We start from the raw sequence: 17,415 nt of genomic DNA on the forward strand, positions 1-17,415 counted from the left end.
GTCAGATCTAAAACTACCGTAGACACATCTAGTATTTCGTCTCTGTAGAAATATTTCAGGATCTCACATCACTCATTTCAGACTTCACATTAATGCATTTTTAGCTCATATTTGGTTTTGTATCTAAATACCAAAAAGAGCTTATATGATGAGTCGGTGGCATCTGTATGTTTGTGGGTATGTATGTGCGGATGTATGTCCGTCACACACACAGAGCTACCATCTCAGTATTTGATGTACAGGTAGATGCAGGGGTTGAGATGTGACGTTGTTCAAATGAACTCATCAGTGTCAAAAAATGTGCAAATGAGGTAAGAAAAAGTGAAATCCTGCAAATGTGCTGGAGTGATGGCATGCCAGTAAGAAACAGGCCAACTCCACTGATCTTGAGTCATTTCCTGTCATTGTTTATGAACTGTTACATATTAACAGACCTGCTCAAACCAATAGACAGTAGAAGGGGGGGTGGGGGGAAGACCGTCTATGCTCTTGAACTAAGAGGGGCTTGTTTCTGCTATGCATGTTGCTAAAGTTGACCTCAGTCCAGTACCTAAAGTTTCAGACCTTAATTACTTTTGTTATTCTTGTTTTTCTGGTTTAAATATTTCTTGTTGTTTTTCTGGTTGTACTGTGCAGAAATCATTGTCATATCATCAACGTAGAATTTTCCTCCACTGAACAGATAGAAACAACATTTATTGTTGATCATTGGTAACCCATACTGGTATATACCAATTCTGATCAAATTTGAGCGACACCGTATAATTGCGGTATTTTTATTCTGAAGTCATCAACTACATTATGATACAAGTTTGCCTTTCTGATTATTCAGGTAAACAGAATTCTACAATCCATTAGTTCGATTTATATTAATGGTTTTCAAAAGTGCATATACCGGTACTAACGAGAGCTTTTTGACCATATTTCTTCTGCGTTGGGCCAAGTAGCAGAATATGATACATGTAGGTCACTTTAATGATGTCAAAACATATTGATAGAGATATCAATCAGACCATTCAACATTTGAAAGTGTTTTCACTATAATATTTACATGTTTGGAAACACAAGAGCAGTCATGTAGATTTGGTTCCTTGGATTCAACATGTCTGTGATTTCTTTCTACCACAGAGAAACGCCTGACTCGAGGTATATCAAGGGCCAATGCGCCGTTGATAGACATGGCACGAACACAGGTGAAGGTTGATGAAGACAATCAAACACAACTCATAGATACACCTGTCTATACCTTTGTACTGCCAGACTTATCCATCTATGATGATGACTTCAGGGCTTTCCTTGAGAAAGATCTGATTGAGATGGCCATGCTGGTTACTCTTGAACAAGCAGGTACTGTACAGTATTGTGTCTTCTCTCAGTGTTTTACCTCTTAAACCCCCACCCCCCAATTATGTGTGGATAGGTCCACACTCACTATTGATATCAATGAGTCTTGGGCCAAACCATGGTGGTTAATGGGTCAAAAAAGCGGTATCAAATTTACTATCAACTTTGAGAGATTCAGTTGCTTTTTGTCTGACCAGGCAAACACTGTGCTGCCTCTTTGTCGAAATGTTTTTCATTTATTTATCATCGAGACTTAATAAAAATGTGTGACTCTTTAGCCCTCCCCTTCTACTCTATGCAAAGGAGAGATAATAAATGAGACCTCCCTAAATTTTAATTTTCAGTATTAATTCAACACTATATTTCTGATAATAATTTAACAATTTTAGGCAAAACATGTTGTGGAATGATTAATCAAAAACTTCAAAGCTTTTCAGTTCTCCAGGCCAATCCACCACCTATCGTTAGACAGCAGTCCAGACCGTTAAATTATTATCAGTGTTTTAATTTTCCATGTGAAATTGGATGTTGTATCTGCCAATGCTTAGTCAGTGGATTTTAATTGTGCTATGGGCAACTTCAAGCAGAACTTTGATATTGGGAAAACAAAAATGATGAGTCGCAGGCAGAAGGTTGATAGCATTGAAAGGTTAAAGTTCCTTGAAATGTCACTGATGAAGATCTGAGATCTGCAAGGCGTATGTAACTACAGCAACAGATATCAAGATGCTTCTCAGGCGTGAAAGTAAGAGAATTGACTTATCTTGACAGGGCGTCTCAATTGGTGGGCACAGACTGGTACCTGTGATAGACTTTGGCCGATGGCAACTACTGGAGATGGAAATTGTCTCCTTCATGCAGCATCATTAGGTAAAGTATATGTTTTTTCTATTCAAAAGGTGAGTCGTATAATTTCCCCAAAGGTGATATGTAGCTGCAAGAATTGCAAAGCTGATGTGATATATTTGTAAAGCCTCTGGGTTACAAAATGTAGGTGAATAAAGGTGCAGTTGATCTGGTTTTGTGCTGGCCTGTCTTTTCCAACCTGTAGGATATTAAATTGTGTTTAAGATTCATTTTATTTTCCGATCTACAGGTAGCTACCACTGTTTCTTTTATTTTTTATGATGAAAATATTAATGTTTATTCATAGTCATTTTGAGAGAATGTGAGAGATTGAACATCACATACTGTGTTAGCGCTGGGTTTGGAAAGCTGTTAGCCACTGTGGCGAATAGTTTCAAATTTTATTAGCCACAGACAAATTTTATTAGCCACACATTTTTTACGAAAACAAAGCTTTCTATAATGCTATAATCTCCAATGTCGGTTGCATGCACAAGAATAAACTATCAACACATCAACCTTGTATCCAATTGTCTTCATTTTAACACTGGAAATTGCTTGATTCTGGACCCCGATGTAGCCCTGCGTACGATGCTGTGTGTTCCGCTACAGCTAATCGCCCCGCTCACCACAAAGCGAGTGAGCGGGGCTATTAGCTGTAGCGGAACACACAGCATCGTACGCAGGGCTAGACTCCGATGCAAATCGACAGCAGCACGCAACGTTGAGACCACGATTAAAATGAACTGCAACACGGAAGGTTGGGACCGCGATGCAAATCAACAGCATGACAGCAACACTGAACGTTCGGACTGCGATTAAAATAGAAGTTTGGTTACACGTAATTACGTTCCATCAGTACACGTAGCGTCTTTGTCACGTCATACAAGACGTCGCGTAAATGTGGCACAGACGTTCGGAACGTCATCAAACGACACTTCCACATGTAGTCTTAATTACGTGTACAGTAGTAATTTTTAGATTTTCTTGGTGATTTGCGGGAATTTAGACAGGAAATCTCGTTAAGTACTAGTATGAGTATAATTGTAAATTAGCAAACATCTTTGATATCAGAAAATTCCGTAGAGTTCACCTGCACAAGACGTACGCTATGATTTCCTGACAGAAATGAAATGTTGTCCAATTCACCTTTTTACCTGAAGCTGTCACAAAAATTTCCGTAAACCACATAAATAACTGTATTACAGAAAATCGGTAAATTTAATGCGAGGGTACAACGAGCTTGAATAGTCCTCGCCTAGAGAAATTAATTGTTTCTTAAAACTTAGACGAATTTCGTATGTTTCTGAAAAAACAATACGGCAAAATCAACCAAAAAAATCACAACTGAGCATGGATACGCGGAACGTCGAGAACGGAACGGAACGTCGAGACCGCGATGCAAATCGACAACAACACGGAATGCGTCGCTGGGATGGCGATTTTAATCACGGTCCCTCGTGTTTTAATTAACATCAATAGGGGACCATGAGGACCGCGATGCAAATCGACCACCATTAAAATAAGACCTCGATTAAAATGCGCAACACGGAACGTCTAGACCACGATGCAAATAAATTTCAACACCGAACTTTGTGACCACGATTAAAATGCGTGTGTCTGCTGTAGCAAAAGTTTCAATTCTCGCGAGTGTTCGCTTTGCTTGCTGTACACTAGACAAAATGACGTCAAATTTATCGCGAGACTATTGCGTCTGCCTGCATTTTCAATTCTCGCGATAGTCATTTATGTGCATGCTGTACACTATACAATTGACGTCAAATCTCTCGCGAGACTTGGCTCGATTGCGCGTACGTCGGAGAGAACAATATGGAAGTGGATATAGTTTTTCGCGAATCGCCGAAAGAGAAGCGCAGATCAACAAAGACTAAAAAACCCAACGTTTTTGCTTATTTTGCGGAATTTTTTCAACAAAAATCACCTTCGCCACTGTGGCGAATTAGGATCGATTTTTCTTCGCCACTGCTGATTTCAATTCGCATTTGCGAACTTGGCGAATGGGCAGCGCGAACACAGACATACAATTATTAACAGGTTGCGTTTTATTTCTTTGCCTCCCTGCTACTTGTATCCAGGTATGTGGGGCTTCCATGATAGGCTACTTACCCTGCGGAAAGTGTTGTTTTCCATGATGTCTGCCGGACTCAAAGTGGCAGCTTTCAAACGCAGATGGAGGCATTACCAGACTCAGCTCAATAAAGAGGTAATCATGGTTGGAATCAGCTGATCAGACAATCCCATCGAGGGAACACATAACTACCTGTTAAATTCACTTTTGTTTGACATGGCGAGATAATTCACTCACTCTGACTTCACTGGGACCTGTCAATTGACGCTGTTGCAGCAGGTGTTATCAACAACTTGTACTCTAATGAATCACAATGATTACATACATGTTTCTATTTTCGTTCAGTCTAGGGTAGAAATTCTCTCTTGCTGCAGGAACCTCATGCTGCCTTGAAATTCACAGCCAGTAATTCAGTGCAAATATGATGATGAGATATATAAATATCTCATAACTGAAATCAACATTTTGTATGTATTTTTCGCAACTTTGTTGGCACATGTGTTTTTGTTGTGGAGAGTCTGTTGCTACTGGCAATATTGAGGCAATTTCAATTGGCATGGAAACAAAGTATGTAAGTAAGACTTGTGATTAGACTCATCAGTAATGTTTCTATGGACATCATGATTCAATTTGAGCTGATATTGAAAGAACTCCATGTCTGTGCCCATCATTTTTTCCCACCATTGATTTCAATCATTCTCCATCTCTGCCTTGCCTGACAGTCTGGCTTGATGTACAGTGAGAGTGAGTGGGAACAAGAGTGGGATAACTTGCTGAAACTTGCCAGTATCAATCCTAGATCACGGAGGAAGAGTACGTTACAGATGTCAAGGTGAGTGTTGCTATCGACCAATCACAGACACAGGGATAGTTAGCTTACTTCATGTCATTTTATTTGCAAATATTCCTTTATATTGTAATTCACATGTTTTAATCAAATAAAAGTTAGTCCTAACCACCACTTTTCACCAGTTAAAGCCCCAATAGTTGCAAAATTGTATTAAACCGATGTCGAAATATCCTCAGTTTTCCAAGAGTTTTCTTTGAATAAGACCCATTTAAGACTGAAAAAGTGTATAACACTGTCATAAGTGTCGAAAGTGGCATGCAAATTCAAAAGTTTTCACATCATTTTAGATTTCCCGCCATTTTCAAAAACTAATCATTTGACACAGAAAATAAAGATTCAACAACAAAATGTTGGGCACCATGTGTTGTGCATTCAAGCAAATGGCATTGTGCCTGTTATGATCACGAGGTGTATGAGCAGGAAATACTGTGTTTTTGTACTTTTCGGTGGGGGCGCCATTTTATGAGTGCGGCATCCGTTTATTATTCAGCCTGTTAAAATGTGTAGGTATGGTCCAAATCAGCAAGGAATAATACTTCTATACACGTCCTTCAGTTAGTACATTTACACGAACCAACTTTGGTTTGAAAATAAAATCAAGAAAATAATGCATAAAACTCGCAGATATTGGGGCTTTAATAGGTCTTTGTCAAAATGAATGTAAATTAGTTGACTAGTAAGTTGTTGAATGCACCTCCTTGAGTATGGGTACTGGTATGTACAGGATCATACAACATTTAAAATTAAGCTCATGTCCTTTGTGATTGCAGATAAGATGATTTCTTTCCCTTGATGGTAGCCATACTTTTGATAATGTTTTATTGCATTTGTAGGATTTTATTGCCATTTAGGTCATTGCTGCATTACAAAATATGGAAATATTGTATAGTTTAAACTAAGTGAACTTATTAAGTCAGGACTAGCATTCTTATTTTCAAAAAATAGCAATATGGCATACAAGCCTAGATTTCAAACTAAAAAAGCATACATTCCAACACACCATACAGAGAATCCAATAGAGACCGCAGGCTGAAGACCACAGATGAAGTAATGAATAAACAATGGAAATGTGATCAAAATTTACAGTCATTGTAGTGTCAGCTATGAAGTTCTTGTTTTTATTGGACATTTTATTTGTCTTTGTGCAGTTCTTTATCTTCAGTCTCTGAGGATCCCAATGCCAAGACAGAAGAACCAGAGGATGAAAACTGCACCTACGAAAGTCTTGAAGAATTCCATGTCTTTGTCCTTGCTCATGTCCTTCGCCGACCCATCATCGTCGTAGCGGACACGGTACTCCGGGATTCCAATGGTGAAGCCTTCGCTCCGATTCCATTTGGTGGAATTTACCTACCATTGGAGTGTAAGGAGACAGAGTGTCAGAGGTCACCACTCGTGCTCACTTACGACGCTGCTCATTTCTCTGCCCTGGTTGCCATGGAGAGTGACACCACTGCTCCAGATGAGGATGAAACAAAAAGGCCAAGAGGTAGCGTTTCTACAAATCTCAAACCCTTCATGTATATACAAAAGCATTGTTCAAAAATTTTCCATCAAATTTGTCTTAGCAATTTTTCATGACTAATATCATTAACAATGGTACTGCTTGAATTGAACCTTGGATATCTTGAATCATGTATTATCATTGTCTTGTGTTGCTACAGATTTTTAAATTCTATATCATTTGCTTCTCATAGTAATAGAGATAGCTTTCATGGTTCCATTTTTTTTTCTTCGGTTTGCATTTCAGAAAGTAATATTTCATTTTCCTTGGAGGTTTGATTTGATAATTCAGGGAATACTGGACAGACAATGAAGCCGTTCACAATCAATGCTTTCTCTCTGAAGTTTAATTAATACCAGCATAACTGTATATTGCTACTGTTTCATGTGTACGTGTATATGTAGCCATCATCACGATCATTGAAATTATAATTTTAATGTCACAGATAATTTGTCATGTATATTTGGCCTTTATTTTTTCTTAAAAGAACAGTCAAGATTTTAACCAATTGCAATGTCATAGTTATGACTATTCTCTTCAATATTTCCTTAAACATACCGTTCATCAACAGTAATAGTACATTTACATTATATGTTGCTTATCACCAAAGTCATAAATAGGTTTTGTCGATTCACAAGGTCAAGGTTGGTGAAATAAAAAGTTTTGAAGAAATATATTGGAAACGGGAAAAAGGGAACGGAAGAAGGAGACTGATGGTATCAGCATTAAAGTCACAAAAATACAAAACCCATAATCTTTGACCTCTATAGATCAGAAACAAAAGCTAGTAATTGTTCAATGCCCACATAATCTAATGCTAGATTTCCAAAATAAATGTATTCATTTGTTCACTTTGGGTTCATCAGCATTGATTGAGTATATAAATTAAATGATGATAGCTCAGTTTCAATTTTGAATATTTATTGTCCTGAAATTGTACACTATCTACTGGTATATCCAACATGATACTTCGCTACTTTTATGAATTTGTGAGCATTGATGAACATTTGTGGCAGATTGATAAATTAGCGTAATGTAGTATTTACATTGTAAAAGCACAAACAGATGGTTTTGATACAGCCAATTAATTATATTCTATGCTTCTGTTTGGTATCGTTTTATATTTATATGACATGTCTTTGTCTTTCTATTTTCAGTTGTGATACCGCTGACAGATGCCGAACGCAAGCTGTTGCCGATCCATTTCGCAGTAGACCCCGGTCCTCAGTGGAACTGGCAGAAAGATGGAGAGAATCAGGACAAACTGAAACGCCTGAAACTCTCTGAGGACCAGAAAATCGATCTGCTTAATCGCTATCTTGACGTGATTCTTGTCCCTGTGACCTTTCCTGATCATGTGAACTCTTTGAAAAAGGAGACATCGGAGAAAATGGAGACCGGGAGCAATAAATCAGATGAGAACAAGTCAACAAATGGGTCGTATGACTCACTGGATAAAACAAATAAAGGAACAACCGGTAAAGGAGCAAAGCAGAAGGCAGGAGCCTTTGCCACCATGAAAACAAAACTATTTGGTGGCAAGAAGAAAAATCCCAGGAAGAAAAACTCTGACTCAAGCGACGATGGCTCAAGTAGTGGTCAGAGCAGTGTGTCTGGAACTGTGACCGACAAACCCAAGGACCGCAAACTGCAGAGTTGTGATGACCTGAGGAATGAGAACTTTATTGTTGCGGCAAAACTGAGCAATAAGAGGCAACACATCCAGCAAGAGATGGTGGAAAACTACCTGAAAACAGCCGAGGAGCGACATCACAGGGAGCAAGAAGCACGACGCCAGCAGGGCAACGGACAACGGAGACTGGGGAACGCAAAACCCACGAAATGTATCTCTCCAAAATGTGACATGTATGCAACAGCAGATACAAACTATTTGTGTTCAAGCTGTTACGCAAAACATAAAAGGGCAGCGGAATATACTACACCTGGAAGGTCAAACTCATACAACCCACCATACGAGGGAACAAAAGGAACTTCAGGAACAAATCTAGATGTCCAAAAACCACTTGAGAAAAGATTCAGTGCCCCTAGCAATGTGGTGTCCGGTGAAATTAACTCACAGAGGTCACCCGTGGACAACTATATATCAACGCTTCCAGCAGGGACTAAAAGCAACGGATCCAATGCAGTCACGGATGTACAGGGCGGACCCATACCTCACAGGAATCCGGCAGTACATACCAGGAAGTCAAACATGCCAGAAATGGATGAGATAGAGGTACTTAATGATGAGGATGATCTCAACCCAGCTGTGATGGACCAGGTGCAGTTTCGCAGCCAGCCCCAGGCTTCCTATGCTAGGGACACGGGAAACCTGACCGGCAATCCTGCGTACAAAGGAGTGACTACGTCCAAAATCACCATGCGGTCAGTGCCAAAACCCTGCAAGGCACCATCATGTCAGTTCTATGGAACTGAAGAAACAGACTTCTATTGCTCTGCTTGCTTCAGAGAGAGGAAAAGAACTCGAGCCATGATGTTCAGTTATAAATCCTAAACTTTGTTGCCGACTTGGTATTATGTTATTTTTTTGCACCAGAGATCCTGACAATTTGACAGATGAATATTGCACAAGACAGTGCAAGGTTACAGTCATGTTTGTCAGTGTCTCTTTCTAGTATACTCATGATGTACTTTCTCACACTGAATTTCAGCATCTGTTGGTTTTCTCTATGACAAATTTTTACGGGATGACTTACATTTGTCACACACATTGTCTCTTCTATTTTCCATTTCACATAGGTACATCTCCGTCTGCAATATGACAAAATTGTATAATATCTGACGAGGAGCAAAATAATACTTCAGATCATAAGTAATTATCTATAAATCATTACTGCAATCGATGAAATTTCAGATTTCTACTTAATACTACCAGTGAACTAAACAGCCAATATTTTTGTCCTTCAACAAACTAATTCCAGTAATGAGGAAAAAACAAAAAATCACTCTGTTTGACTTTGTAATTTTACGTGATCAGAACATTTAGTAACATGTCAACGAGATCAATTTCAAAACAGGGGCAAGCATCTGTGCTTTGCATTTTGAATTAGTAACTGCTGTACTCTTCACATAGAATCTTAGACTCATTAACACCCGCATTTTTAAGATTGTACAATTTCAAGTGCAGTTTCTATTAAAGTAAGCGGTTTTTCCCATCAACCCTTTCAGGCCTGACGTTCTAGTAACTTACCAGAGCTGCTGCTATATGTAAATGTACGGCTTTAGGCCTGAAAGGCTCGATGATGTGAAAGTATCCTCTTTTCTTAATTTTCTTCTGCAATGCTGTATCAAGGTTTCGGTAAAGCGTACATAAATTATCAGAGATAGGAAAGACAGAGTCAGAGGTGTGTATACCAAATCAAGCAGACATACATGTAGAAGTGAATTATCTCCAAGTATACGTAACATGAAAGGCACTAAAAATGCATGTGTAGGTACTATAAGTGTGAAGACAGAAATGTACAAACTGTTTTTGAAAAGGACACAGTTATGGTGGCACTTATTTTTGTGCCATGGTAACAGCTAGTATATCGATCATAATTCCTTGTCAATCGCAAAGTTAACATCAACTTACTGCCATGACACAGTTGACTTTTAACAGCTAAAAGCTATGATCAGACTTATGGTTAACAATGGCTCACTGTCCATATCAAAGCTATAATCAGACTCTGGGTTTACAATGGCTTGCCTGTCCATATCAAAGCTGGTTGAGTTCGTCAAGATTAAGTTGTGGAAAAACAAAACAGGAGGTGAAAATTGAACAAATAATTACTGAATGATGAAATCAGCTTGCAGGGAACACTGAGGAAAAAGCCACACTGAGTGTGAACTCTGCTGATGATATCTATTCAAATTGTGGGAAAACGTTGAATGCTTTAACCTTTTCACCACCGTGGTTTGATCCAATTCCATTGTTTTCTATGGTAAATTTGGAACTCTAGAGAGGGAAACGGGGTGTGAAAGAGTTAAAGCCACACATGTAAAATATGGTTCAAAAGTTCAAAAGTTACAAAATCGGAAAAAAGTCACATTTGTAAAGCACAACAGGCAGTGTGTGGAACATGCATTATGTGGTTGTTAAAGGTACATGTATGGTTATCATAAAAATATCTCTCAAGATTTCAAGTTTATTTGTTTTATGTACAGTGTGGTTAAATTATTTTTGGAAAGTAAGGAAGGGAAACACCTGTATGTGATAAGTTTTGGCAAGGGTTTATTTAAGAATTTTTTGTTAATTTATCTGTTTTACTACTACTCAATGAACCTTTGTCTGACGTATGATATTACTTTATTTCCTGTGGTTTGATTGTATTACAACAACTCTCTACACACATGCCATGGTTTCATATTTAGATTTGTATGGGTCTGGTGCTAAAATGGAAAACAACATCGCTTACATCGCTTTACTGCGTATGATTTCATGTGTTTCAACAACTCCCCTTGTGTCACACCCAGGTTTCATGTGTGCATTTAGCTTGGCCTGACAATAACAGAACAAAACATCCATGAACACATCTAAGGTCAACCAATCAGTTGCCATTTTACAAAATTGCACATGGTCCAGTGCATTATTGATATAATCTGTCACCTGTAAAGCAACAGGTCTGTTGCCAGTTACACCAGGGAGCCGGGGAACACGACACTTCATCAACAGTCTACAAAATATTCTTTGAGGTATGTGTACGGGTACATGCATTGTGAAACTCAACAAATAAATCATACAGAAGTATTATATCAGAATGAAACAAACAATCCTACTCATATGAATGTCAATTAGTACTTTATTCGCTACAAATTCTATTCCGGCAAAATGAACACGATTTTAAAAAGTCAAAAAAGAGATCATAGCTATCAACATAACTGCAGGTTATGCTTTTCATCATTTGTTTAAAAGTTGCTTTGTTTTTACAAAATTTTGCATCTTACACAGTGCGTACATTATAGTGCTGATAGCTGTAAAAGAGTTTGTAAAATGCATTTACTGTATCAATAGTGAACTATTTGGAATGTTAAATTTTCTGAAAAGACTTTCTTGAAGTGTGATGCTATCACACAGAGCATATATTTTGCAGTGCTTTTTCTTGCTTTGCTAAAAATTCACACAGTGGGGAAAATTTGGACACTGAAATCATTTTCTGTCTCTATATTGTTTGTTGATAGCTAGGGACTATTTTGGTTAAATATCTTAACAGCCATTGCTTTGCAGCACTCAAAAGCGTGGACTTGGCCCCTTCCTAAAATGTTATAAAATTACTGTACCACACACACTGAGCATACAACATCTCACTGCAATTTTCCAGCACTTGAAATAATATACAGTAATTTATTATGGTGCCAGAGATTTCCGCATCCAAGGTAGTCAAGGGGGTTAATGATTTTTTTAGAATTTACATGAGGATAAACTGTCATGTATTACCATACAAAACTGTTCATCTGAATGTCAAAACCTTATTTGGTTTCTAAAATATCAGTACTCAATGTGTGTGTGTACCGGTACACCTGTCACTTCTAAAGTGGCATTGACATTTATGAGATGTGGGCAGAGTGTGTGAATGGAGACTTTGTAGGTTTGATTTGTAGAAAAGCCCTGGTGATGAATCTAACATCAATGCTAAATATAGCATCACAGATACAACATACGCTCCGGGCAACAGAAACCAGGACATTTTACTGCTCGGCTTCCATGTCTACAGCTTCAGTGTGGCACACTATTCCTATATGTCAGATTTTCAAGTCTTGTATAACAAACGGTGATCAAATATTTTATTTTTGCATATTAATGAGAAAACGTCATTGTAATCAAGGCTATCATTCCATCAGTATTTTGTCTCACAATGGTTTGCTTTTTACAATACAAATTAATTGTTGTTTGTAAACCTTTTGTGTTTTTTTATTTTGCAAATGGTAATTGTTATCTGTAAATAATTTGGATCAGTGCATAACACACTAAAACTAGAAAATGTAACTAACAAATGGCAGCAGATAGCTGACATCATGAAAAGATTTTTAAATTTCCATTTGGTCCCTTCACCGGCTATTTTATTGTAGGTTCATGATGTATTCTCCTACTGTTGGTTATTCCCACTGGATCAAAATCTATGAGGTTTGAATCTGTATGTGGTTCTTTAATCCACCAACTCATACTCATAACAAAAACCACAACAACTCACCGTTTTGCGTACCATATCCATTTCTCAAATTATGGAATCTGTGCACAGGAAATCATTTCCCACCAAAGCAGAAAACTTAATGTGTGTTGTTACCTCTTCTGTTCATAACAATGGTGAAAGTGTTAGTCTTGTAATTTTTTGAAAGCCAAACGAGCATTTTGTAATATTTCTAAAGGCTTTTTGTTTTATTGTTGTATCCACTGTAAAATTACTGATGAAACAGAAAATTTCATTTGATGATGATGTTCAGTTTAAGTGTTTTCATAGACACATTTCCACAGTGATGATAAACAACAGATTTGTGCCACTGTTCAACATTGCCAATATTCCTTGAAGCATTGTTAACCTTTTTTTACAAAAAAAAACATCTGTACAATAGGGCTCACCTTTTTACATCTTTTGCTGTGTCTTTTCAGTGTTATGTGTACATTCAGTGTCAAGTTACTGTCCTGTCAATCTTACAAACTCTAGTCCTGTTTCCCTGCCATGATGCAAAAGATTATGTTGTTTTGTCAGCATGGGCAGAGTCACCAATGGACAAGATATTTGTAAGTGTAAGGAGGAAAGAAGACAGAAACAAGAATTTTGTAAGTGATTTATTTGAGGTAAAGTTGACATACAGTAGCATTGAACAGGACAAGCATGCAACTCATGGAAAAGCTGTCTAGTCAGTCTTATCCGAGTAGTAGGGCAAAGAAAGTTTGGACAGTATAGGTTCACCTTGCTCAAAAGAAATTTAGAAAGGTAAACTAAATTAGATTGTGACAGTGCAGTATCTATGTCTGTTACTCCTCAGACTCCACATGGACAAAGTTAATAATGAGGCATTTTGTGCATATATGTCATATGAAAATATACGGTTTGGTGAAATAACCGTTGGTTTGCATGGAGTTCTGGTCAGTGTTGATAAGATAGCCATGTATGTCGTATCAAACACACTGTCATTGAAATGAGTCATATGTGGATAATTTTACCACTTTCCATGGGCTACCTGTTTATCAAATAACATTTTCATCTTTTCATGACTTGAATCCGATTATTGCAGTTGTTACAAACCTTTTCAATTCTGTAAAATTTTCCTTGATAACAGTCAAACCAGACCAGAGAAAAATGGGGTTTATCCAAATGCATTGATTGTGCAGGGTGATAATACAAAGTCTATTATATTGACATTTACATTACCTTTCATCATATGTATAATGATTCTTGACACTGATCAACCCTTTCACCCCCATGTTGCAGTATAGAGGTCCAGTTTTACTATTGAAAACAATAGGATCAGACAAACCCATTGTAGTGAAAGTGTCACGTTACATCTTGGATATGGGTACAAAAAATTTTTTTAACCATAAAGTATACCTCAATTCACCCTGTTTTCCGTCAAGTTTTAGTAGGACCCATTATTTTTCATTGATGTTGTGGGACATAATATATGAAAGTAGGGGTGATAGCATTCCTTGTAAACCCACCACCTTCCTCATGTGAATGAGCAGTTTTTACTACTACATGTATTGCCAGCTACATCAAGTGGCTGCTCAGCAAAGCAAAATAACATAGCTTTGTTTAACCTAGCATAACAAGAACAACACAAATGTGGATGAGAGGTGCTGACTCAGCCCAATGTAAATATTCTGAATGGCATTGGATGTTCTAAAGTGTAACTTCAGCTGCTGTGATTTCTCTCTTATCTGTGTTTGATGTACTTTGAAGCGGGATGAGCATGTGATTCGCTCATGAACTTGCCTTTCATCCCTTCAGAAAGACATTGACTCTTAGCTACATCAGGTCAACTGGTAAATGTTGTTCTCATACATTTTTGTCCTGCCAACTAATTTTTCTCTCTTGACATGCATGCTAAGCTTCCCTCGGACTATGATCACATTCAACCAATCAGAATGCTCCTTTTTTCACATGCAAATGAAGAACGATACCCAGAATGAAACCCACCTCACTGTACTGATTTTGATTATTTGTAAATAGAGTCAAGTAACTGTATCCATAGCATGACCAGTAAAAGTCAACAACTCGTTCCATTTGTCACATGCTTTAACACAACACTTTTAAATTTATGTAGAGAAAAGTTAGTATCTTGGGTTTTTTAAAAACATGTAAATACTAGCATTGTACAGAGAGGTATTACACCATACTCTAGGTGTAGGTTTCTGAAAGCTGTTGTGTTTGCCATGGAAACGTTCCACTCCAACAATACACTGTAGTGTGGAGTGAGATGTACACTATTTATTAAACTGGGGACTTATTAAAATTGGTATGCAAATTATGATATGGTGTTATAGGTGTTAATATCCGGCTTGACTGTTCACGCAATTGTACAACAAGCCCCTCTCCCTCTCCCATATAACAGTGTGACACTCAACGAGTTTTCTCTTTGCCTTAATCATAGCTCCTCTCTCTCTCTCTCCTCTCTCTCTCTCTCTCTCTCTCTCTCTCTGTTTTATGTTCCACTGTAGTTTTCTCTATGACTTGTTGACTTACATACCATAGAAATATTTTACACAGTACATGTATTGATAACTGACCGATTCAGGGAAATTTCGAGAGTGTACTGAATTAACTCTCAGAATCAGGAAAACTCAACAGTTTGTAAACTAACACGACTGCGAAGGCGACCACAGTCCCTACCTGCCTGACTTTCGATGCACTGACACAGAGGGCGCAGTCTTCATCAGCGGACGCTGCACTCTAATATCGCTATCAATCGTGAGCCCTCACATCTCAGAAACACCACTGTTTTTCACTTGTGTGATGGGAACATGGAATAGCATTGCCTGACAGAGTGTACAACAATTCGCTGACAAAACATATTTTTCGGTTTTTAGTTTTCCGATAAAGAAATTGACATCATGGGCTCTCATGGTGGTGGACTTACAACTCAGTAGGCCTATATGAAATGCATGTGTGGTTCGTCAAAATGTAAAACCTATACAGTCAAAGTCAAATTACTATCTTAAAGGGCGAGTCCTGCCACATTTTGAGACTTTTTCGTTTGACTTGGGGCATATACTATAGTTCTGGTTGTCAATGAAATTGGTATTAATAAAACAAACATTTACACACAAACTGAAGCTTATTTGAGCGATTTTTAGACGGTTGTATTATGTTATTTCGACGAAAACACGGGAAAAGTTGCACTTTTCGATTTCCATCATGGCGACATTTTCCGGAAATTGCCGAGCTCGCCCCGTTTTGGCGTAAGTAGCTGTGACGTCACTAATAGAATGGGTGATGGTGACTTCGTGCATTGACTATGGAGATAGTGATAATTTCATGAGTGAAAGCAGTGCAACTGAGAATATCATCGTCACAGAAGATATGACAAAGCTGTTCAGAATTTACAGGCCTGCAAATTTTTAACAGTCGGAACCTTAACTTAAACGAGAACAAAAGCGGAACTCTTGTTGACCGTCGCGTCAGTGACAAGCCCACCGTGACCACAGTCAAACACACCAGTGCACTACACCGTACACAAAACCGCAAGCTAACAAAATATAAATATGTCTGGAGTTGCCATCCAACCTTATTATTACTTCTCAACACAAATTGCCTCGTTCAAAATCTGTATATAAAAATTTGAATGACACCATGACGCTTGTAGATAAACGTAGTAGAGATCAAGTTGAAAATTGTCCACCGTTTAAACACACATCTTTCCTATCATTCAACAGCTGGAAGTGGAACAGGCTGAGGGTCATGTTAGCATAAACACTGAAGGTAGTATTCTCGCCGCAAAATCTTCAGTTTGGCGTTATAAAACCTCACATGAACATTGGCACTTTTAAAAATATGTGACCGTAAAGACATCTAGCCAAATTCTCGGGAAGAGATACATTAAAATTGACATGATGTAAATATCGGGCACACTGGCACCCGAGGCCGGGCGGCTCAGCCGGCCATTTCTGTGACGGAGTGATCAGCTACGCTTCCGCAGTTTTTTTTCTTGATTAAGTGTCAGCGATATAAAGCACAGTGTTCATTGTTTCATGACTGCGAAATTCTCAAAGAAGCTAAAATATTTTAGGGGAGACTTAGTCGAGCAGAAGGGAACAGATGACGACAACGCGACTGCTTCGTCAACAGTATAAGCTTCTTTGCTACACGTTGTGTCACTGTTACTGGCAGCGCCGTGCTTTATTATACAGAACCTATCGTTCAGTATCGCAAAGAGTCAGTCAATCACTACGTAAACTTTTTAGGAATATAAAATTAGATATCTCCTAACGTTACTAATTATAGAGTCACACATGCTTGAGATCTAGTACTTGTATTCATTTATTTATTTACAATCACTTTCGTAGAGCATCTGAATCGGCGATCAATCTTGGGGGATGTAACACGGCCATACTTCTCCGCGGCCCCCGCATCCTTGACATGTTTTTGGGCAACCTGTCGCAGTCTTGCTGCTGTTCTCGCTCTTGTCCACAGTTGATGATGATACACGCGAAGCTTTCTGGTGACAATGGTCGTACTGGTATGGCATTGCGATTACATAATCGATGTAGTAACTCCAGGAATTGTAAAGTCTATCTTACCGTACATCTGGCTTCCGAACCGTGTTTATTCGAAGTCACGGCAC

At 38.3% G+C, this 17,415-nt stretch overlaps 1 protein-coding gene across 1 annotated transcript in view; it reads left to right on the forward strand.

Moving 5' to 3' along the window:
* The window catches only part of LOC139121079 (OTU domain-containing protein 7B-like), a 51,691-nt gene extending 36,589 nt beyond the window's left edge, over nt 1-15,102 (forward strand). The window contains exons 4-9 of the mRNA XM_070685703.1: nt 1,129-1,347; nt 2,116-2,214; nt 4,287-4,414; nt 5,002-5,111; nt 6,278-6,618; nt 7,791-15,102. Of these exons, the coding sequence (XP_070541804.1) occupies nt 1,129-1,347; nt 2,116-2,214; nt 4,287-4,414; nt 5,002-5,111; nt 6,278-6,618; nt 7,791-9,148 (2,255 nt within the window). The 3' untranslated portion in view covers nt 9,149-15,102. The remainder of the gene's footprint in view (nt 1-1,128; nt 1,348-2,115; nt 2,215-4,286; nt 4,415-5,001; nt 5,112-6,277; nt 6,619-7,790) is intronic.
* Nucleotides 15,103-17,415: the final 2,313 nt, after the last annotated feature.

The sequence above is a fragment of the Ptychodera flava genome, chromosome 21 (genome assembly GCF_041260155.1).
Source record: "Ptychodera flava strain L36383 chromosome 21, AS_Pfla_20210202, whole genome shotgun sequence".
Classification (NCBI taxonomy): Eukaryota; Metazoa; Hemichordata; class Enteropneusta; family Ptychoderidae; genus Ptychodera; species Ptychodera flava.